We start from the raw sequence: 24,501 nt of genomic DNA on the forward strand, positions 1-24,501 counted from the left end.
TTCTATAATTTTTTTCACTGTTTTAGAAAATGCATATAACAGCCATCTGACACATTTTAAGACCCCCAAATACTTTTATTATGGCCACTAATAGACTTATATACTATCCTATATCAGTCTATCTTTTTTTGGGGTACAGGCAGATTTCCCCATTGTCATCTACACTTAACGCTAGTAGCACCAGAACTAATTATCACACAAATGCCATTTTCACGACTTTCTAATTGGATTGTACAGTAAACGGGAGTGTGCATACTGATGAAAATAGGCATTATCATGTGATAGGTGCTATAAATTAACCTGCGTTAACTTACCTCGTTATCGCAGCTAATTGATTTCCCCCCGACAGGTGGTAGTCACGCTCATCTTACCTGTGGCACAGCTAATGTAATGTCTATAATGTACTTTAAGCTTTAGCTATATTAGCAAATGTTAAATGAAAATTTTTATTATTGTGTTACTGTTTTTAGAAACTGATTTTTATGTTTTTATGTTTTTACAGAGTTGATCGCAGCAGCAAATTTGTTAGCAGTTGGGCAAAACCATGGTGGTCATTCCGAGTTGTTCGCTCGTTGCCGATTTTCGCTATGCTGCGATTTGTTGCTAAATGCGCATGGTACGCAGAGCGCATGCGCTAAGTTATTTTACACAAAACTTAGTAGATTTGCTGGTGTTCGTGTGGCGCTTTTCAGTCGCACTGCTGATCGGTGAATGATTGACAGGAACTGAGCGTTTTCCGGTAGTGTGCTAAAAAACGCAGGCATGCCAGGTAAAAACGCGGGAGTGTCTGGAGAAACGGGGGAGTGGCTGGCCGAACGCAGGGCGTGTATGTGACGTCAAACCAGAAACTAAACGGACCGAGCTGATCGCAATCTAGGAGTAGGTCTGGAGCTACTCAGAAACTGCAAGAAAATATTTAGTAGCAGTTCTGCTACTCTTTCGTTCGCTATTCTGCTATGCTAAGATACACTCCCAGAGGGCGGCGGCCTAGCGTTTGCAATGCTGCTAAAAGCAGCTAGCGAGCGAACAACTTGGAATGACCACCCATGTGCACTGCAGGGGGGGGGCAGATATAACATGTGCAGAGAGAGTTAGATTTGGGTGGGGTGTGTTCAAACTGAAATCTAAATAAATTGCAGTGTAAAAATAAAGCAGCCAGTATTTACCCTGCACGGAAATAAAATAACCCACTTAAATATGACTCTCACTGCAAATGTTATATCTGCCTCCCCTGCAGTGCACATGGTTTTGCCCAACTGCTAACAAATTTGCTGCTGCGATCAACTCTGAATTACACCCCCATTATGTACACAATAAAGATGAATCTACATAGATAAGTAAGATGCTTTTCTTTTATCTTAGAGGTAGTGTACAGAATATACCTAGTAAGCTTGTATAAAATGATTGAAAGATTTATTTCTAACATTTCCAACTTTCTTAATTTCAAGCTGGATCACCGATACAATGAATTTAAGCTTCAAGCAATCATGTCGGAGCACAAAAAGACAATCACAGCCATCTCTTGGTGTCCTCACAATCCGGACATGTTTGCTAGTGCCAGCGCAGACAATTTAGTGATCATCTGGAATGTGGCTGAGCAGAAAGTGGTTGCCAGGCTTGACAGTACAAAAGGTAAAATGAGAAAGCACAGCTGTCAGTTACAGATTAACCCAAAAATGGGTCAATTTTTGGACAAAAAAAATCTGACATTGGGGTTAATTGGATAGATCCCCCGGGGGATTAATTAGCCGCTGTAAATTACCATGGCTGATTGAATCCCCCCATAGTGGGAGGAAAATACTGATTCAATTTAGGCTAACATGTAACATGGGCCATGTGATTTTAATTAGAATACTGTGTGGATTAACCTATATTGGATAGCCCGTAACAACTTTTAAGGAAAAATGGCACAACATTGGTATTTGATCCGTGTATCATACATCAATAATATTACAGATAAACCTGTAGCCAAGCATTTCTTGGTATTTGGACCCCAGATCTCCACACTATGGGCCTAATTCAGTAAGGATTGCAAATTCTGCCCCCTGTAGATGTGCCGCCAGTAGAGATGCCCCTGTAGTTATGCCCCCTAGTAACGCCGCTTACAAACTGGCCCTGCCTTTAAACCGGTCCTGTCACCAGGTCTGAGAGCCTCCTACTCCAAAGCTGTTCCAGGGACTCTCTCTATATGAAACCTGCCATTATCATTACTACCTGCTAAATAGCAGTTTCTGTAGTAGTGCAGTATCTTTTAAGGCGCAGGGTAGGTCTGTGCATGCTCACATTCAGTAAATGCAGTGCCCAGATATGTACCCCCATGCAACAATTAGCTTTCTCTGACGTCCTAGTGGATGCTGGGAACTTCGTAAGGACCATGGGGAATAGCGGCTCCGCAGGAGACTGGGCACAAAAGTAAAGCTTTAGGACTACCTGGTGTGCACTGGCTCCTCCCCCTATGACCCTCCTCCAAGCCTCAGTTAGATTTTTGTGCCCGGCCGAGAAGGGTGCACACTAGGGGCTCTCCTGAGCTTCTTAGTGAAAGTTTAGTTTTAGGTTTTTTATTTTCAGTGAGACCTGCTGGCAACAGGCTCACTGCATCGAGGGACTAAGGGGAGAAGAAGCGAACCTGCCTGCTTGCAGCCAGCTTGGGCTTCTTAGGCTACTGGAGACCATTAGCTCCAGAGGGACCGAACACAGGCCCAGCCTCGGAGTCCGGTCCCAGAGCCGCGCCGCCGGCCCCCTTACAGAGCCAGAAGCAAGAAGAGGTCCGGAAAATCGGCGGCAGAAGACATCAGTCTTCACCAAGGTAGCGCACAGCACTGCAGCTGTGCGCCATTGCTCCTCATACACACCTCACACTGCAGTCACTGAGGGTGCAGGGCGCTGGGGGGGGGGCGCCCTGAGCAGCAATAAAAACACCTTGGCTGGCAAACATACATCACATATAACCCCCAGGGCTATATGGATGTATTTTAACCCCTGCCAGAATCCATAAAAATGCGGGAGAAAAGTCAGCGAAAAGGGGCGGAGCCTATCTCCTCAGCACACTGGCGCCATTTTCTCTCACAGCTCCGTTGGAGGGAAGCTCCCTGGCTCTCCCCTGCAGTTACTACACTACAGAAAGGGGTTAAAAAAGAGAGGGGGGCACTAATTAGGCGCAGTATTAATAAAACAGCAGCTATAAGGGGAAAAACACTTCTATAAGGTTATCCCTGTATATATATAGCACTCTGGTGTGTGCTGGCATACTCTCCCTCTGTCTCCCCAAAGGGCTAGTGGGGTCCTGTCCTCTATCAGAGCATTCCCTGTGTGTGTGCTGTGTGTCGGTACGATTGTGTCGACATGTATGAGGAGGAAAATGGTGTGGAGGCGGAGCAATTGCCTGTAATGGAGATGTCACCCCCTAGGGAGTCGACACCTGAGTGGCTGAGCTTATGGAAGGAATTACGTGACAGTGTCAGCTCTTTACAAAAGATTGATGACATGAGACAGCCGGCTACTCAGCCTGTGCCTGTCCAGGTGTCTCAAAAGCCATCAGGGGCTCTAAAACGCCCGTTACCTCAGATGTCAGATACAGACGCCGACACGGATACTGACTCCAGTGTCGACGATGAAGAGACGAATGTGACTTCCAGTAGGGCCACACGTTACATGATTGAGGCTATGGAAAATGTTTTACATATTTCTGATAATACCAGTACCACTAAAAAGGGTATTATGTTGGGTGAGAAAAAACTGCCGGTAGTTTTTCCTGCATCTGAGGAATTAAATGAAGTGTGTGATGATGCGTGGGTTTCCCCCGATAAAAACTGTTAATTCCTAAAAAGTTATTAGCATCATACCCCTTCCCGCCAGAGGATAGGGCACGTTGGGTAACACCCCCTAGGGTGGATAAAGCGCTCACACGCTTGTCTAAACAGGTGGCACTACCGTCCCTGGATATGGCCGCCCTTAAGGAACCTGCTGACAGAAAGCAGGAAAATATCCTAAAAATGTATATACACTCACACGGGTGTGATACTGCGACCAGCAATCGCCTCAGCCTGGATGTGCAGTGCTGGGGTGGCTTGGTCGGATTCCCTGACTGACAATATTGATACCCTAGATAGGGACAGTATATTACTGACTATAGAGCATTTAAAAGATGCATTTCTATATATGCGTGATGCACAGAGGGATATTTGCCGACTGGCATCAAGAGTAAGTGCGCTGTCCATTTCTGCCAGAAGAGGGTTATGGACAAGACAGTGGTCAGGTGATGCTGATTCCAAAAGGCATATGGAAGTATTGCCTTATAAAAGGGAGGAGTTATTTGGGGTAGGTCTAACAGACCTGGTGGCCACGGCAACGGCTGGGAAATCCACATTTTTACCCCAGGTAGCCTCTCAACATAAGAAGACGCCGTATTATCAGGCGCAGTCCTTTAGGCCCCATAAGGGCAAGCGGGCAAAAGACTCCTCATTTCTGCCCCGTGGCAGAGGGAGAAGAAAAAGGCTTCAGCAGAAGCCATTCACAAGCTGTATTCCCAGCAGGTGATAATCAAGGTACCCCTCCTACAACAGGGAAAGGGGTATTATTCCACGCTGTTTGTGGTACCGAAGCCGGACGGCTCGGTGAGACTTATTTTAAATCTGAAATCCTTGAACACTTACATACAAAGGTTCAAATTCAAGATGGAGTCCCTCAGAGCGGTGATTGCGAACCTGGAAGAAGGGGATTATATGGTGTCTCTGGACATCAAGGATGCTTATCTCCATGTCCCAATTTACCCTTCTCACCAAGGGTACCTCAGGTTTGTGGTACAGAACTGTCACTATCAGTTTCAGACGCTGCCGTTTGGTTTGTCCACGGCACCCCGGGTCTTTACCAAAGTAATGGCCGAAATGATGATACTCCTTCGAAGGAAGGGAGTTTTAGTTATCCCTTACTTGGACGATCTCCTGATAAGGGCAAGATCCAGGGAACAGTTGGTAGTCGGGGTAGCACTATCTCAAGTAGTGTTGCGGCAGCACGGTTGGATTCTCAATATTCCAAAATCGCAGCTGATACCGACGACACGTCTTCTATTCCTAGGGATGATCCTGGACACAGTCCAGAAAAAGGTGTTTCTCCCGGAGGAGAAAGCCAGGGAGTTATCCGAACTAGTCAGAAACCTCCTAAAACCAGGCCAAGTGTCAGTGCATCAGTGCACAAGGGTCCTGGGAAAAATGGTGGCTTCCTACGAAGCAATTCCATTCGGCAGATTCCACGCAAGAACTTTCCAGTGGGACCTGCTGGACAAATGGTCCGGATCGCATCTTCAGATGCATCAGCGGATAACCCTGTCACCAAAGACAAGGGTGTCTCTCCTGTGGTGGTTGCAGAGTGCTCATCTTCTAGAGGGCCGCAGATTCGGCATTCAGGACTGGGTCCTGGTGACCACGGATGCCAGCCTGCGAGGCTGGGGAGCAGTCACACAGGGAAGAAATTTCCAGGGCTTGTGGTCAAGCCTGGAGACGTCACTTCACATAAATATTTTGGAGCTAAGGGCCATTTACAATGCCCTAAGCCAAGCAAGACCTCTGTTTCAAGGTCAGCCGGTGCTGATCCAGTCGGACAACATCACGGCAGTCGCCCACGTAAACAGACAGGGCGGCACAAGAAGCAGGAGGGCAATGGCAGAAGCTGCAAGGATTCTTCGCTGGGCGGAAAATCATGTGATAGCACTGTCAGCAGTGTTCATTCCGGGAGTGGACAACTGGGAAGCAGACTTCCTCAGCAGGCACGACCTCCACCCGGGAGAGTGGGGACTTCACCCAGAAGTCTTCCACATGATTGTAAACCGTTGGGAAAACCAAAGGTGGACATGATGGCGTCCCGCCTAAACAAAAAATTGGACTGGTATTGCGCCAGGTCAAGGGACCCTCAGGCAATAGCTGTGGACGCTCTGGTAACACCGTGGGTGTACCAGTCAGTGTATGTGTTCCCTCCTCTTCCTCTCATACCAAAAGTACTGAGAATTATAAGACGGAGGGGAGTAAGAACTATACTCGTGGCTCCGGATTGGCCAAGAAGGACTTGGTACCCGGAACTTCAAGAGATGCTCACGGAGGACCCGTGGCCTCTACCTCTAAGAAGGGACCTGCTCCAGCAAGGACCCTGTCTATTCCAAGACTTACCGCGGCTGCGTTTGACGGCAGGGCGGTTGAACGCCGGATCCTGAAGGAAAAAGGCATTCCGGATTAAGTCATCCCTACCCTGATCAAGCCAGGAATGATGTAACCGCAAAGCATTATCACCGCATTTGGCGAAAATATGTTGCGTGGTGCGAGGCCAGTAAGGCCCCGATGGAGGAATTTCAACTAGGTCGATTCCTGCATTTCCTGTAAACAGGAGTGTCTATGGGCCTAAAATTGGGGTCCATTAAGGTTCATATTTCGGCCCTGTCAATTTTCTTCCAGAAAGAACTAGCTTCAGTTCCTGAAGTTCAGACGTTTGTAAAAGGGGTACTGCATATACAGCCTCCTTTTGTGCCTCCAGTGGCACTTTGGGATCTCAATGTAGTTTTGGGGTTCCTAAAGCCACATTGGTTTGAACCACTTGAATCTGTGGAGTTAAAATATCTCACATGGAAAGTGGTCATGTTGTTGGCCCTGGCCTCGGCTTTTATCCTGTAAAAGCCCTTATCTGATCTTCCATTCAGACAGGGCGGAATTGAGGACTCGTCCTCATTTTCTCCCTAAGGTGGTTTCAGTGTTTCATCTGAACCAACCTATTGTGGTACCTGCGGCTACTAGTGACTTGGAGGACTCCAAGTTGTTGGACGTAGTCAGGGCCTTGAAAATATATGTTTCCAGGATGGCTGGAGTCAGAAAATCTGACTCGCTGTTTATCCTGTATGCACCCAACAAGCTGGGTGCTCCTGCTTCTAAGCAGACTATTGCTCGTTGGATTTGTAATACAATTCAGCTTGCACATTCTGTGGCAGGCCTGCCACAGCCAAAATCTGTAAAAGCCCATTCCACAAGGAAGGTGGGCTCATCTTGGGCGGCTGCCCGAGGGGTCTCGGCTTTACAACTTTGCCGAGCAGCTACTTGGTCAGGGGAAAACACGTTTGCTAAATTCTACAAATTTGATACCCTGGCTGAGGAGGACCTGGAGTTCTCTCATTCGGTGCTGCAGAGTCATCCGCACTCTCCCGCCCGTTTGGGAGCTTTGGTATAATCCCCATGGTCCTTACGGAGTTCCCAGCATCCACTAGGACGTCAGAGAAAATAAGAATTTACTTACCGATAATTCTATTTCTCGTAGTCCGTAGTGGATGCTGGGCGCCCATCCCAAGTGCGGATTGTCTGCAATACTTGTACATAGTTATTGTTAACTAAATCGGGTTATTGTTGTGAGCCATCTATCCAGAGGCTCCTCTGTTATCATGCTGTTAACTGGGTTCAGATCACAAGTTGTACGGTGTGATTGGTGTGGCTGGTATGAGTCTTACCCGGGATTCATAAATCCTTCCTTATTGTGTACGCTCGTCCGGGCACAGTATCCTAACTGAGGCTTGGAGGAGGGTCATAGGGGGAGGAGCCAGTGCACACCAGGTAGTCCTAAAGCTTTACTTTTGTGCCCAGTCTCCTGCGGAGCCGCTATTCCCCATGGTCCTTACGGAGTTCCCAGCATCCACTACGGACTACGAGAAATAGAATTATCGGTAAGTAAATTCTTATTATTTCCACTACTCACATTTCCAGTCTGATATCCAGAAATAGGCAGCTGAGCTCTCCTTAGGAAAACATATATTTTGTTGAATCTGCAAACACAAAAAAACAATACTCATCAGCCCTGCTCCTGCTTCCCGACCGCTGCTGCTCCGTCTCTGGCTGCCCGCTCCTCGGATCTATAGGAAAGACGTCATGACGTCTCTCCCATAGCGCCGCACAGACACTAGAGGTCAATTAAGACCTCTAGCATCTGACAATGGCGCCGGCTGCAGTGGGCACCCACACAGCCCATGGTGCCTGTGCAGCTGGGGTGCGGGTAGGCAGCGGGTGTCTGAGGGGTGACTACGGCTACGGGCAACAGCGCCCTGGGTGCCTGCCCGGCTTGCCCATGCCTAGATCTGCTCCTGATGCCGGGGGCCGCCCATCACAGGTCAAGGCCGCCCAGCATGCTGGCCGCCAACCTCCCCCCCCCCCTTCCCTTCATCAAGCAGAAATTGTAATCGCATCACAATTTCTGCTTGATAGCAGAAATTAAGGTTGCCTCCTGCAGGTGCAGCTACAGGAGGCCCGCTGCCATGTTTCTGATAGCAGCAGCTGCATGTGATGTCACACAGCCGCCGCGATCACGCCCACACCATGCCCCCATTTAACCGTCGCCGCCTCCATTTGCCCACCTGCGCCCGCATCTTTTTAGCAGTTTTTGCAGTTGGATCACATTTTGCAATCCAACCTGAATTAGACCCTATGTTGTATGGTTAAAGGCTGGGTTCCCACACTTTTAAAATGTATTTAGGCACTATGCAGTAATGACCATTTTCAGGAGCAGCACCTCAGTGTAAACATTAATTCACAGTTATTTGCAGTTGTTTACTCTTATGTTTCTCAGAGGTATACTATAGTCACCCAGGGGGGATGTGAGGCATCTGCTTTATATCTTCCTTTGTCCTCATGGAACTTCGCCTATGGGAAAACACCCAGCACAGTTACGCCATTCAGTTAAGTGCAGATGCTAATGCAGTGTGTACAACTCAGCGTAGCCTGTACTTGCATACGCTTGGTTCCGGAGCATACACAGTGCGACAACAAGCATGATGCGCTCTGCAGACAGATGTACGTTCATCTCTGCATCAAGCCCAGCTGTTAGTAATCACTTACAGATGTTCCCAGTCCAGACACCAGATAATCAAAGTGATCCCTAGCACTAAGACCCATAACAGTCTGCAGATTCCCCGTATTACCCAAATCCTTAATGGGTTTAGGTTCCAGAAGAATAAATCAAACAGTGCGCTTCATAATGCATCAAAAGAGTAAAACATTTATTTTGCATCTTCAAAAAAATAAAATACTGTGTGTGTACCACAATAAAGATATACACTGTATGTCAAACACTGGTTTTCCACTAAGAGAATAAATCAGAGTTGTCTAGAAAAATCAGCATCACAGTCTATACAAGACCAACATTGAAATACTGTTCAGGAATATAACCTTATTGATCACTCTGTTGGTAGACTAGTATAATAAATACCTATTTAGTTAGGGGAGAGTCTGATGTATCCCTGCATTATGCTCTTAGCGAGATGTAGTTAATATCCCGGCGGTCAGAATACCCACGCTGGGTTCCCGACCGACGAGAATGCCGACAGCTGCGCCAGGCTGTTCCCACTCATGGGTGTCCACGACACCCGCATAGTGGGAATAGGACCTGTGGTGAGCTCAGCGAGCCACCAAGCTTGCAGTGTGGCGAGCGCAGTGAGCCCGCAAGGGGCTTTCTAGCGCTCACCCTGCTGCCATCATTCTGACCTCCGGGATCCCGGGGGGCGGTATACTGACCACCGGAATCCCAGACACCGGGATTCCATCCCCAACCCCTCTTAGCTATCCATGTCAGGCACTGTCAGATGTTAGATGAGATCCCTTGTGGACCTCCCGATACCCCTAAAGGACTCCCGTCATGTAATGGAATCCCGGTGACAATTGTAAGCATTTACCCAGCACTTAACATTGAAGTTACCGATGCCCCGGCAATATGAACACATATGACTTGACCTGTGCTTCTTAGTTACAACCTTGTCTGATATTTTCCTTCTAGGAATGCCGGCTTCATTGAGTTGGTGCTGGAACTCCGGGGATGCAGTGGCTTTTGTATCACACAGAGGTCCCCTCTACATCTGGACAATATCTGGGCCTGATAGTGGCGTGGCTGTTCACAAGGAGGCACATAGTTTTCTCTCAGATATTTGCCTATTTCGGTGGCATCCAAGGAAAAAAGGAAAAGTTGTCTTTGGCCACACAGATGGAAGCCTCTCTATTTTTCAGCCAGGTAAGAAAGTGAATGGCATTACCTAATGATGTATAGTTTTAGAATTATACTAGAAATTAATAGAACAATATTACAGATTGTAACTTTGGTTTCCATCAGCCAACTGACTTTATCACAGGGTGCCAGTGTGCGCAAAGATATTTACTGTACCACTGCCTTGCCTGGCAGTGTGCAGCTAGTGTGATCCTGGACTGGACCTGGGTACCCTGCATCATGTCACTTGTGTGATGGATGATTTATACAAAAGAAAATATAGGTACAGTTCTTCTTTAATTGCTCTTATTTCATACATTAAATGCCAGTAATGCAGCCTTATGACACCCACAGCCACATAGTGTCGCTAGTAACTGGAACAGTGTTATGCTGAAAGCTAGATGGCTTTATATACAGTGCATCCGTAAAGTATTCACAGAGCTTCATTTTTACACATTTTGTTATGTTACAGCCTTATTCCAAAATGGAATAAATACATTTTTTCCCCTCAAAATTCTACACACAATACCCTATATCTTTTTGAATATGATGCCGCAAGCTTGGCACTCCTATCTTTGGGCGGTTTTGCCCGTTCCTCTTTGCAGCACCTCTCAAGCTCCATCAGGTTGGATGGGAATCGTCGGTGCACAGCCATTTTCAGATCTCTCCAGAGAGGTTCAATCGGATTCAAGTCTGGGCTCTGGCTGGGCCACTCAAGGACTTTCACAGAGTTGTCCTGAAGCCACTCCTTTGATATCTTGGCTGTGTGCTTAGGGTCATTGTCCTTCTGAAAGATGAACCGTCGCCCCAGTCTGAGGTCAAGAGCGCTCTGAAGCAGGTTTTCATCCAGGATGTCTCTGTACATTACTGTATTCATCTTTCCCTCTATCCTGACTAGCCTCTCAGTTCCTGCTGCTGAAAAGCATCCCCACAGTATTATTCTGCCACCACCATGCTTCGCTGTAGGGATGGTATTGGCCTGGTGATGAGCGGTGCCTGGTTTCCTCCAAACATGATGTCTGGCATTCACGTCAAAGAGTTCAATCTTTGTCTCATCAGGCTAGAGAATTTTGTTTCTCATAGTCTGAGAGTCCTTCAGGTGCATTTTGGCAAACTCCAGGTGGGCTGCGATGTGCTTTTTACTAAGGAGTGGCTTCCATCTGGCCACTCTACCATACAAGCCTGATTGGTAGATTGCTGCAGAGATGGTTGTCCTTCTGGAAGGTTCCCCTCTCTCCAAAGAGGAATGCTGTAGCTCTGACAAAGTAACCATCGGGTTCTTGGTCATCTCCCTGACTACTGCCCTTCTCTCCCGATCACTCAGTTTAGACGGCCGGCCAGCTCTAGTGGTTCTGAACTTCTTCCATTTACGGATTATGAAGGCCACTGTGCTTATTGGGACCTTCAAAGCAGCAGATATTTTTATGTACCCTTTCCCAGATCTGTGCCTTGAGACAATCCTGTCTCGGAGGTCTACAGACAATTCCTTTGACTTCATGCTTGGTTTGTGCTCAGACATGCACTGTCAAGTGTGGGACCTTATATAGACAGGTGTGTGCCTTTCCAAATCATGTCCAGTCAACTGAATTTACCACAGGTGGACTCCAATTAAGCTATAGGAACATCTCAAGGATGATCAGTGGAAACAGGATGCACCTGAGCTCAATTTTGAGCTTCATGGCAAAGGCTGTGAATACTTATGTACATGTGATTTCTTAGTTTTTTATTTTTTAATACATTTGCAAAAAAATAAAGCTTTTCATGTTGTCATTATGGGGTATTGTCTGTAGAATTTTAAGGGCAACAATTAATTTATTCCATTTTGGAATAAGGCAGTAACATCACAAAATGTGGAAAAAGTGAAGTGCTGTGAATACTTTCCGGATGCACTGTAGTTCCTTCTCATAGAACTGGAAGAACTCAATCCTCAGGAGAGTTTGAAGGATTCAGAGACTAGCACCAGGTAGTTGACTAGACCCAGAGCAGGGGCGCGGAGTCTTACCCCGCCAGTGGTCTTCTCCAGGGACCCCTGCAAGGGGATTTGGGTTTAGCTGCACCTGACAGGCTGGTCGCAGACCCTTGTCTGGGTCACCTGTGTTAGTACTGAGGATGTTAACAGGAGTCATGGTAACTGTGATATTGGACTGGAACTGATGGTACGTGGTAAAATCAGATTTGAACCAATGGTATTGATGACTGGGACCAATGGTAATTGGTGTTATCAGACTGGAACTGTTGCTAACGTGTTTTTAAGCTCAGAAGTATTGCAGGTACAGTACTTGGCCAATATCTGGACACTCTGAGGAGCGCAGCTTCGAAGCCCACACACAGAGCTGTGTGACCTATGGCATTGGCAACTTAAGCCTTGGAAAGCAGGAAGCTTTGTACCCCTGGGTGATTCAGGATTGGCTTTGAAGGATTAGGTCAGGAACTGGTTAGCTGATACCAACCAAGATGGCACTGTCCATGCTGCTGGGCTGGTGGGAACATCGGCATGTGGAATGCCGCCGCAGCATCCTGCTTCTGCCACACTACTGTCCCATGCATCGCGCCTCAAAGGCTCATCCACATCCAAGGAGACCACCGCAGACATGTGGGCAGCACACCACTTGACCACCTGCAACAATAACGAATCCTTATTATTGGAGGTAGACTGAATATAGGGCCTCATTCAGATGGCACCTGCGCCCATTGTTGCAAAGTACAGATTTTCTGTACTTTGCGCATGTGCAGGACCTGTTCTACGCGTGCGCGAATGGGTCCTGTGACATAGGACGCAGAGCGCAGCAGACTTCAATCACTGTCTGGAGTGCGGGAAGTGGGTGGCGACAGCTACCGTTTGTGAAAACAGAGGCGTGTCATAGCCATTTAATGGGTGGGAAGAGGCCAGGGATCTTCATCATAGGATTGAGATTTCCTGGCCTCAGCAACAAGCAGTTTATGCAGCACTATAGGCACTGCAAACCACCCGCTGCTTCGGCCAAGGACACAGGTCGGATCACTACTGCAGTAGGAGGTGTTTGTAATGGACGCCTCCTGCTGCATTACCATACAGTACTGTCACAGGAAACAGCAGTGATAGCTAATCCCAACGCACCTGAATGATCTTCATATTTATAAATATGACTCCAGACATTATTACCATCATTTAGTTATATGACACCACAAAGGGGTATATGCAATTGCGGTCGAATTGCCGCAAATGTCGAAAAACAGGGCATTTTCGACAAAAAAAACCTGTCGAATTGGATTCGATAATGCAATACAGTACTTTTCATCAAAAAACCTGCCGTTTCAGATTCGACTTTTTGCAATTCGACATTTTTCAAATGCGACATGTCTGCAATGGTAAAAATGCGGCTTATCAGCAAAAGTATATTCAATTGAAGAATGTCGATTCGACAACAGTGCTTTTTGACAGTCATTTTCGTCAATTTAACTCCGCCTCATTTTGCTGTTATGATCTAATAAAAAAATTTAAAAACATGTTTTTTTGGTGTTTTTTTGATTGCTAATAGCATATCTATTTATATTAGAAGGGATTATCTACTTGGTTTGTCTATTTAGGAGCCACAAGTATTATTTAATATATTTTTTAAAAGAATATATTTTTTTTACTGACTAAAATAATATGGAGAGATCAGAGCATGTTTTTCAGTGGAAAGGGGTAGGAATGGGTTAAAATTTCAGAAAGAAAATGCGTGGTGTCCCCCCTCCTAAGCATAACCAGCCTCGGGCTCTTTGAGCCGGCCCTGGTTGTAAAAATACGGGGGGAAAAAATGACATGGGATCCCCCATATTTTAACAACCAGCACCGGGCTCTGCGTCCGGTCCTGGTGCCAAGAATATGGGGGACAAAACACGTAGGGGTCCCCCGTATTTTTAACACCAGCACCGGGCTCCACTAGTCAGAGAGATAATGCCACAGCCGGGGGACACTTTTATATCGGTCCCTGCGGCCCTGGCATTAAATCACTAACTAGTCACCCCTGGCCGGGGTACCCTGGAGGAGTGGGGTCCCCCCCTCCAGCCACCCAAGGGACAGGGGTGAAGCCCGAGGCTGTCCCCCCTATCCAAGGGCGGCGGATGGGGGGCTGATAGCCATGTGTCAGAAAAAAGAATTTTGTTTTTTGTAGCAGAACTACAAGTCCCAGCAAGCCTCCCCCGCAAGCTGGTACTTGGAGAACCACAAGTACGATCATGCGGGGGGGAAACGTGCCCGCTGGTACCTGTAGTTCTACTACCAAAAAAATACCCAAATAAAAACAGTACACAAACACCGTGACAGTATAACTTTAATACATACATGCACACCGACATACACACATACTTACCTATGTTGACACGAAGTGTCGGTCCCCTTGTCCACGTAGAATCCATGGGGTACCTGTAAATAAAATTATACTCACAACAATCTGGGGTAGATCGGTCCTCTTCTTAGTTTGTAATCCATGTACTTGGCAAAATAAAAAAACGGAAACCACGGACCACACACAAAAAGGGGTCCCATGTTTACACATTGGCCCCCTTTCCCCGACTGCCGGGACCCCCCGTGACTGCTGTCAAAGAGGGTCCCTTCAGCCAATCAGGGAGCACCATGTCGTGGCACTCTCCTGATTGGCTGTGCGCGTCTGAGCTGTCAGGCGGCGCACTCAAGATGCACTGTAGCACATAGGCGCTCCATTGTATCCAATGGTGGGAACTTTGCAGTCAGCGGTTGAGGTTAGTCGCGGTCAACCCTCATTCTGCATGCTAGGGGAAAGTGCACTAGGCACATGCACATTGAGGGAGTGAGGTGCAGGAGTATGAGTAGGGAGTGAAGTGCAGGGGTATGAGGAGGGAGTGAGGTGCAGGGGTATGAGGAGGGAGTGAGGTGTGGGGGTATGAGGAGGGAGTGAGGTGCGGGGGTATGAGGCGGGAGTGAGGTGCGGGGGTATGAGGAGGGAGTGAGGTGCAGGGGTTTGAGGAGGGAGTGAGGTGCAGGAGTATGTGGAGGGGGTGAGGTGCAGGGGTATGAGGAGGGAGTGAGGTGCTTGGGTATGAGAAGGAAGGAGGTAGTGAGGTGCAGAAGTGTGAGAAGGAAGGAGGTAGTGAGGTGCATGGGGTATGAGGAGGGAGTGATGTGCAGGGGAATGAGGAGGGAGGGAGGTGCAGGGTATGAGAAGGAAGGAGGTAGTGAGGTGTAGGGGTATGAGGAGGGAGTGAGGTGCAGGGGTATGAGGAGGGAGTGAGGTGCAGGGGAATGAGGAGGGAGGGAGGTGCAGGGTATGAGAAGGAAGGAGGTAGTGAGGTGTAGGGGTATGAGGAGGGAGTGAGGTGCAGGGGTATGAGGAGGGAGTTAGGCGCAGGGATATGAGGAGGGAGTGAGGTGCAGGGGTATGAGGAGGAAGAGGTGCAGGCAGGGGCGTTTTAAGAGAGAAGGAGGCCCGTGTTCAGCCTCCTCCATTCGGGCCCCCTCCTCTCTTCCCGGAGCGCTGTAGAGTGGCTCAGACTCTACTGCGCATGCGCAGATCTCCGGGAAAATGGCGCGGCTTCCATTTTCCATGAGATTTCTCTACTGCGCATGCGCAGAACTCCGTGAAAATGGCCGCTGAGCCATTTTCACAGAGTTCTAATAGCTTTGCGGATGCCGGCGCTGGACTTCGGAGGGGTGAGTATTTTAAAAATGGGTGCAGTGTGTGCGGTGGGGGCCACCTCTGGACTAAGGGCCCGTGTGCACCGCACACACTGCACCCATTATAGAAACGCCAGTGGGTGCAGGGGTATGAGCAGGAAGGAAGTAGTGAGGTACAGGGGTATGAGGAGGGAGTGAGGTGCAGGGGTGTGAGGAGGGAGTGAGGTGCAGGGGTATGAGGAAGGAAGGAGGTAGTGAGGTGCAGGGGTATGAGGGTATGAGGAGGGAGTGAGGTGCAGGGGTATATGGAGGGTGTGAGGTCCAGGAGAATGAGAGAGTGAGGTGCAGGGGTATGAGGAGGGAGTGAGGTTCAGGGGTATGAGGAGGGAGTGAGGTGCAGGGGTATGAAAAGGAAGGAGGTAGTGAGGTGCAGAAGTGTGTGAAGGAAGGAGGTAGTGAGGTGCATGGCGTATGAGGAGGGAGTGAGGTGCAAAGGAATGAGGAGGGAGTGAGGTCCGGGGGTATGAGGCGGGAGTGAGGTGCGGGGGTATGAGGAGGGAGTGAGGTGCAGGGGTTTGAGGAGGGAGTGAGGTGCAGGAGTATGTGGAGGGGGTGAGGTGCAGGGGTATGAGGAGGGAGTGAGGTGCTTGGGTATGAGAAGGAAGGAGGTAGTGAGGTGCAGAAGTGTGAGAAGGAATGAGGTAGTGAGGTGCATGGGGTATGAGGAGGGAGTGATGTGCAGGGGAATGAGGAGGGAGGGAGGTGCAGGGTATGAGAAGGAAGGAGGTAGTGAGGTGTAGGGGTATGAGGAGGGAGTGAGGTGCAGGGGTATGAGGAGGGAGTGAGGTGCAGGGGAATGAGGAGGGAGGGAGGTGCAGGGTATGAGAAGGAAGGAGGTAGTGAGGTGTAGGGGTATGAGGAGGGAGTGAGGTGCAGGGGTATGAGGAGGGAGTTAGGCGCAGGGATATGAGGAGGGAGTGAGGTGCAGGGGTATGAGGAGGAAGAGGTGCAGGCAGGGGCGTTTTAAGAGAGGAGGAGGCCCGTGTTCAGCCTCCTCCATTCGGGCCCCCTCCTCTCTTCCCGGAGCGCTGTAGAGTGGCTCAGACTCTACTGCGCATGCGCAGATCTCCGGGAAAATGGCGCGGCTTCCATTTTCCCTGAGATTTCTCTACTGCGCATGCGCAGAACTCCGTGAAAATGGCCGCTGAGCCATTTTCACAGAGTTCTAATAGCTTTGCGGATGCCGGCGCTGGACTTCGGAGGGGTGAGTATTTTAAAAATGGGTGCAGTGTGTGCGGTGGGGGCCACCTCTGGACTAAGGGGCCCGTGTGCACCGCACACACTGCACCCATTATAGAAACGCCAGTGGGTGCAGGGGTATGAGCAGGAAGGAAGTAGTGAGGTACAGGGGTATGAGGAGGGAGTGAGGTGCAGGGGTGTGAGGAGGGAGTGAGGTGCAGGGGTATGAGGAAGGAAGGAGGTAGTGAGGTGCAGGGGTATGAGGAAGGAAGGAGGTAGTGAGGTGCGGGGGTATGAGAACAAACCCACAGAACTGGTTACACACCCTGCAGCAGCACACAATAGGCCCATCCTACATTTCAGCTCCAGGCCCATGTGGACCTTAATCTGGCACTGATAGAATCCATTATTTCTATTTATATAGCACCAACATTTTCCATAGTAATAATAACAACTAATATGTCCAATACTTCATGGTTCAATAGTCTGTGTGTATGAACACATACTGTATTTAAGTTTTGATACCAATACAGTAATTATCTATATTACATTTAATTCCTAGAGTCAGCTGGAAAGGATGCTGTATGCACATTACATGCAAGACTCTCTAGGTGAATATGGGACTACAGTACATACATGGGGGGTCATTCCGAGTTGTTCGCTCGCAAGTGAATTTTAGCAGATTTGCTCATGCTAAGCCGCCGCCTACTGGGAGTGAATCTTAGCATCTTAAAATTGAGAACGATGTATTCGCAATATTGCAATTACACACCTCGTAGCAGTTTCTGAGTAGCTTCAGACTTACTCGGCATCTGCGATCATTTCACTGCTTGTCGTTCCTGGTTTGACGTCACAAACACACCCAGCGTTCGCCCAGACACTCCCCCGTTTCTCCAGCCACTCCTGCATTTTTTCCGGAAACGGTAGCGTTTTTTCCCACACGCCCATAAAACGGCCTGTTTCCGCCCAGTAACACCCATTTCCTGTCAATCACATTACGATCGCCAGAACGATGAAAATGCCGTGAGTAAAATTCCTAAGTGCATAGCAAATTTACTTGGCGCAGTCGCAGTGCGGACATTGCGCATGCGCATTAAGCGGAAAATCGCTGCGATGCGAAGATTTTTACCGAGCGAACAACTCGGAATGACCCCCATGATACCATACATGATACAATCAGAGGCAGAACTCTGGGAGGCAACGGAGTCAGCTGCCGCCGGGCTCTTGCTTTGAAGGGGGGCACCTCTCCTCCTGTTCCGTGTGTTCAGCAACATTAATCAATTAAGTTAATTGACAGCAGCCGGTATCTCTTCCGTAGCCGACTTCCCCACTAGTCACTACACCTTACAAATCACACCCTCTGTATTATAGATACACTGGAAGCAGACACCTTACTGATGAAGCTATTTGCTCATATAAAGGAAACATGACAATTCTAACTATATGAAGTTATTTATCTGATGATTACAAGTAACTTCATATAGTTAGAGCAGATATCTCCACCAGTAAGGTGCATGTTTCCAGTGTAAAAGGTTGTGGGTTCTAATCCTGGATATGATACTTACAAATTAATTGTCAGAGAAATAATCAGCATTGTGAGTGACTGAGTAGATCTATGTAGTGTGTGGTTGGACCCCTACATAGATCTGCCTAGTTGCAACAGTTTTGTAGTAGCTTCATATACTCAGGGCCGTTTCTAGACAATTTGGCTCCCAGTGCGAGATTTCAAAATGCGCCCCCCCCCCCCCCCCCTATTGCTCTAAAAAAAAAAAATGTGTGCCCCCCCCCCCCCATATAGCCATAAAAAGAAAAAGCATGCCGACAAGGGTGTGTGGCCTGATTAAAATGGGCGTGGTCTCATTAAAGTGGGCATGGCCTCATTGATATCATCACACCCACCACAGGGGGGAAAAAATAAAAATAAAGTCCCCTTTTTACACATTACAGCAGGCAAGTGTCCCCATATTACACAGCGCGGCAGGCAGGTGTCCCCATTTTACACAGCGCGGCAGACAGGTGTCCCCATTTTACACAGTACGGTAGGCAGGTATCCCCATTTTACACAGTACGCAGGCAGGTGCCCCCATTTTACAAAGTGCAGCAGGCAGGTATCCCCATTTTACACAGTGCGGCAGGCAGGTATCCCCATTTTACACAGCACGGCAGGCAGAGATCCCCATTTTACACAGCACGGCTGGCAGATATCCGCATTTTACACAGCATGGCAGGCAGGTATCCCCATTTTACACAGCGCAGCAGGCAGATATCCCAATTTTACACAGTACGCAGGCAGATGCCCCCATATTACACAGTACGCAGGCAGATGCCCCCATATTACACAGTACGCAGGCAGATGCCCCCATATTACACAGTACGCAGGCAGATGCCCCCATATTACACCGTACGCAGGCAGATGCCCCCATATTACACAGTACGCAGGCAGGTGCCCCCATATTACACAGTACGCAGGCAGATGCCCCCATATTACACAGTACGCAGGCAGGTGCCCCCATATTACACAGTACGCAGGCAGATGCCCCCATATTACACAGTACGCAGGCAGGTGCCCCCATATTACACAGTACGCAGGCAGATGCCCCCATATTACACAGTACGCAGGCAGGTGCCCCCATTTTACACAGTGCGGCAGGAGCGTATCCCCATAGGCAGGTGTCCCCATTTTACACAGTGCGGCAGGCAGGTTTCAAGTTGAGTGGAAGGAAGGGGGAGAGGGGGGGAGAGAGAGAGAGAGAGAATACTTACGTCTTCCCGCTCTTCGGTCCCGCCGCCTCACGTCCCTCGCGCTGGCCGTCTCCTCATTCATGCTTATCTCCTTCTCGCCTCTCCCGAGCGCTCCTGCTCGGGGGGCGGGGCTTCGCAGAATGACGCGTTTGCGTCGTGACGTCACGACGCAACGCGTCATTCCGCGAAACTCCGCCCCCCGAGCAGGAGCGCTCGGGAGAGGCGAGAAGGAGTAACAAAGTGCCGCGGCGGGCGCCCCGTGCGGTTGCACGGCTCGCCCGCCGCTAGAAACGGCACTGCTTATACTGTAGTTAGAATTAGAGATGAGCGGGTTCGGTTTTACTGGGATCTCAAAACGGCATCTTATTGGCTCACGGATGATATATAGGGCGGGCACCAATATTTTTCTTGCCTCCGGGCAACTGGGACAAACTTACGCCACTGGATACAATAAATATACACAAAAAAAAGCAGACTAAGAACATATTGTACAGTAGAAGGAAAGTGAGGATGTGCTGCTAGTGAGGCTTAGGGCACTGATTTGTTTCCACATGACAAAATCGGGCACTGTAGATTGTCTGTGACCCTCATTCTCTGATAAAGAAAAAAAAATTGATGGCAAACTCTTCAGGATCAGCAACGCATGTTTAGTCTGTGCCCAATATCCTTAAAATAAGTAATTTTTCTCCTAGATAAACCTCTCGTTTATGTTTTTTAAGGTTGCAAAAGTCAAAAACACGTCCTGAGACCTGAGTCGCTGGAGGGAACTGACGAGGAGGATCCAGTGACAGCGTTAGAATGGGACCCACTTTCCACAGACTACCTTCTTGTTGCCAATTTGCATAATGGAATCAGACTGGTAGACTCGGAGTCCTTATCTTGCATAACGACGTTCAGTTTCCCAAGTGCAGCAGCATCTGTACAGTGCTTGGCCTGGGTTCCCACAGCTCCAGGCATGTTTATAACAGGAGGTAAGTATAACTTTTACTCACACTTCACTGGCTGAGTCCTCTATCATGAGTTAAAATTCCCCAAATAAAGCAATGCTGTTTATGTTCTGATGGTACTCAATGCTACGCCATACTGGCTCCTTTTTTTTTTTTTTTTTTTTTAATTCTTACAACTAGTTCCAGGAAATAAAAAGAAATCAATTAAATAATTGAATAAATGAATCTGAATACTGGTCCATAGAATGGGAGCTAGATGCCTGCAGCTAAATGCATTGTGATGTCACAGAGGTAGTGTCTAGCTGCCTGCAGCTAAATGCATTGTGATGTCACAGAGGTAGTGTCTAGCTGCCTGCAGCTAAATGCATTGTGATGTCACAGAGGTAGTGTCTAGCTACCTGCAGCTAAATGCATTGCGATGTCACAGAGGTAGTGTCTAGCTACCTGCAGCTGAATGCATTGTGATGTCACAGAGGTAGTGTCTAGCTACCTGCAGCTGAATGCATTGTGATGTCACAGAGGTAGTGTCTAGCTGCCTGCAGCTAAATGCATTGCGATGTCACAGAGGTAGTGTCTAGCTACCTGCAGCTAAATGCATTGTGATGTCACAGAGGTAGTGTCTAGCTACCTGCAGCTAAATGCATTGCGATGTCACAGAGGTAGTGTCTAGCTACCTGCAGCTAAATGCATTGCGATGTCACAGAGGTAGTGTCTAGCTACCTGCAGCTAAATGCATTGCGATGTCACAGAGGTAGTGTCTAGCTGCCTGCAGCTAAATGCATTGCGATGTCACAGAGGTAGTGTCTAGCTGCCTGCAGCTAAATGCATTGTGATGTCACAGAGGTAGTGTCTAGCTGCCTGCAGCTAAATGCATTGCGATGTCACAGAGGTAGTGTCTAGCTGCCTGCAGCTAAATGCATTGAGATGTCACAGAGGTAGTGTCTAGCTGCCTGCAGCTAAATGCATTGCGATGTCACAGAGGTAGTGTCTAGCTACCTGCAGCTGAATGCATTGTGATGTCACAGAGGTAGTGTCTAGCTAGCTACCTGCAGCTAAAGGCATTGAGGTGTTACAAATCATTCTTTCTCTTGCCATACACCTCCCAACATCCACTTGAACGTCTTCTCTCTTCTGCACCCGTTACCTTCATCCCAATGTCCTGGGGATGTCATTGTAATCCTAGTTCCCCCAGTTATATGTGTCCACTGCTAGACAACAGAAGCTGAGATTCTCAAGTAAACACTATCAGTTAGATTTGAGTAATTGATTCTCAGAACTACTGAATATGAAACCATTGATATATTATGTTTAACATTAGTCAAACTATAATGGTGCTAAATGCATTGTGATGTCACAGAGGTAGTGTCTAGCTATCTGCAGCTAAATACATTGTGATGTCACAGAGTTTCTGTCTAGCTGACTGCAGCTGAATGCATTGTGATGTCACAGTGGTACTGTCTAGCTGCCTGTAGGTGAATGCTTTGTGATGTCACAGAATTAATGTCCTGCTGCCAGTATCTGATTGCACTGTGATGTCACATAGATACTGTCTAGTTGCTAGCAGCTGAACGTATTGTGATGTCACAGAGGTAATGTCTAGCTGCCTGCAGCTTAATGCATTGTGAAGTCACAGGTGTTCTGTCTAGTTTACAGCATCTGAATCATTGTAATGTCACACAGGTCCTGTCTAGCTTCCTGCAGCTGAATACATTGTGATGTCACAGAGGCAGAATTAGTTGCCTGCATCTTAATGCATGATGAAGTCCATGGGGCAGTATTGACATCACAAAGACACAGTCTTAACTGCCTGAATTTTAATACATTGTGTTGTCACAGAGGTACTGTCTAGCTGACTTTAGCTAAATGCATTGTAATGTCACAGACGTACTCACTAGCTGCCTGCACCTGAATGCATTGTAATGTCACAGAGGCATTGTCTAGCTTCCTGCAGATGAATACATTGTGATCGCAGAGAGGCAGTGTTAGCTGCCGGTGGCTTCATGCATTGTGATGTCACAGAGGTACTGTTGACTTCACAAAGGTACAGTCTAGCTGCCTCCAGGTACCTCTGTGACATCATAATGCATTCAGATTCAGAAAGCTGGACAGAACCTCTGTGACATCACAATGCATTCAGGTGCAGGCAGCTAGTGAGTACCTCTGTGACATCACAATGCAATTAGCTAGTCAGCTAGACAGTACTCATTTGACCTCACTATGCATTCAGCTGCAGGCAGCCAATTCTGCATCTGTGACATCACGACGTGTTCAGTTGCGGGAAGCTAGACAGGGCCTCTGTGACATTGCAATGATTCAGATGCTGTAAGCTAGATAGAACATCTGTGACATCACCAATGCTTTCAGCTACAGGCAACTAGACACTACTTCTGTGACATCGCAATCCATTCACCTGCAGGCAGCTAGACAGTACCACTGTGGCATCACAATACATTAAGCTGCAGTCAGCTAGATATTACCTCTGTGACATCACAATGCATTCAGATGCAGGCAGCTAGAAAGCTACTTTCAGTCTTCTAATAGGCACATCTATAATGGGTACAGTCTGTGGGTGCAGGGGGCCATGACGCACACCTTGCAGCCATACAATATACTTACCTCTCTGGCATTGGTGAGCAGAAATCACAGAGGCAATGGTGCAGCCACCCTTTGCTCAAAGATCTGTGCATTGTGACATCACAATGCATTCAAGTGCAGGCAGCTAGTGAGTATGTCTGTGACATTACAATGCATTTAGCTAAAGTCAGCTAGACAGTACCTCTGTGACAACACAATGTATTCAACTGCAGGCAGCTAGTCTGTACCTTTATGATGTCAATACTACCTCTGTGACCTCACAATGCATTCACCTGCAAGAAGCTAATTCTGCCTCTGTGACATCACAATGTATTTAGCTGCAGGAAGCTAGACAGTGCCTCTGTGACATTACAATGATTCAGACGCTTTAAACTAGAGATGAGCGCCGGAAATTTTTCGGGTTTTGTGTTTTGGTTTTGGGTTCGGTTCCGCGGCCGTGTTTTGGGTTCGACCGCGTTTTGGCAAAACCTCACCGAATTTTTTTTGTCGGATTCGGGTGTGTTTTGGATTCGGGTGTTTTTTTCAAAAAACCCTAAAAAACAGCTTAAATCATAGAATTTGGGGGTCATTTTGATCCCAAAGTATTATTAACCTCAAAAACCATAATTTACACTCATTTTCAGTCTATTCTGAATACCTCACACCTCACAATATTATTTTTAGTCCTAAAATTTGCACCGAGGTCGCTGTGTGAGTAAGATAAGCGACCCTAGTGGCCGACACAAACACCGGGCCCATCTAGGAGTGGCACTGCAGTGTCACGCAGAATGTCCCTTCCAAAAAACCCTCCCCAAACAGCACATGACGCAAAGAAAAAAAGAGGCGCAATGAGGTAGCTGACTGTGTGAGTAAGATAAGCGACCCTAGTGGCCGACACAAACACCGGGCCCATCTAGGAGTGGCACTGCAGTGTCACGCAGGATGGCCCTTCCAAAAAACCCTCCCCAAACAGCACATGACGCAAAGAAAAAAAGAGGCGCAATGAGGTAGCTGACTGTGTGAGTAAGATAAGCGACCCTAGTGGCCGACACAAACACCGGGCCCATCTAGGAGTGGCACTGCAGTGTCACGCAGGATGGCCCTTCCAAAAAACCCTCCCCAAACAGCACATGACGCAAAGAAAAAAAGAGGCGCAATGAGGTAGCTGACTGTGTGAGTAAGATAAGCGACCCTAGTGGCCGACACAAACACCGGACCCATCTAGGAGTGGCACTGCAGTGTCACGCAGGATGGCCCTTCCAAAAAACCCTCCCCAAACAGCACATGACGCAAAGAAAAAAAGAGGCGCAATGAGGTAGCTGACTGTGTGAGTAAGATAAGCGACCCTAGTGGCCGACACAAACACCGGGCCCATCTAGGAGTGGCACTGCA

The 24,501-nt window shown here is 48.1% G+C and overlaps 1 protein-coding gene across 5 annotated transcripts in view; it reads left to right on the plus strand.

The window, feature by feature from the left end:
- Window positions 1-24,501, plus strand: part of WDR17 (WD repeat domain 17) — a 296,790-nt gene that overhangs the window by 137,888 nt on the left and 134,401 nt on the right. For all 5 annotated transcript variants that reach the window (XM_063920656.1, XM_063920653.1, XM_063920655.1 and 2 more), the window contains 3 exons: window positions 1,449-1,632; window positions 9,790-10,020; window positions 20,308-20,559. In XM_063920656.1, the coding sequence (XP_063776726.1) occupies window positions 1,449-1,632; window positions 9,790-10,020; window positions 20,308-20,559 (667 nt within the window). The remainder of the gene's footprint in view (window positions 1-1,448; window positions 1,633-9,789; window positions 10,021-20,307; window positions 20,560-24,501) is intronic.

This window comes from Pseudophryne corroboree, chromosome 1, assembly GCF_028390025.1.
Source record: "Pseudophryne corroboree isolate aPseCor3 chromosome 1, aPseCor3.hap2, whole genome shotgun sequence".
Taxonomy (NCBI): Eukaryota; Metazoa; Chordata; class Amphibia; order Anura; family Myobatrachidae; genus Pseudophryne; species Pseudophryne corroboree.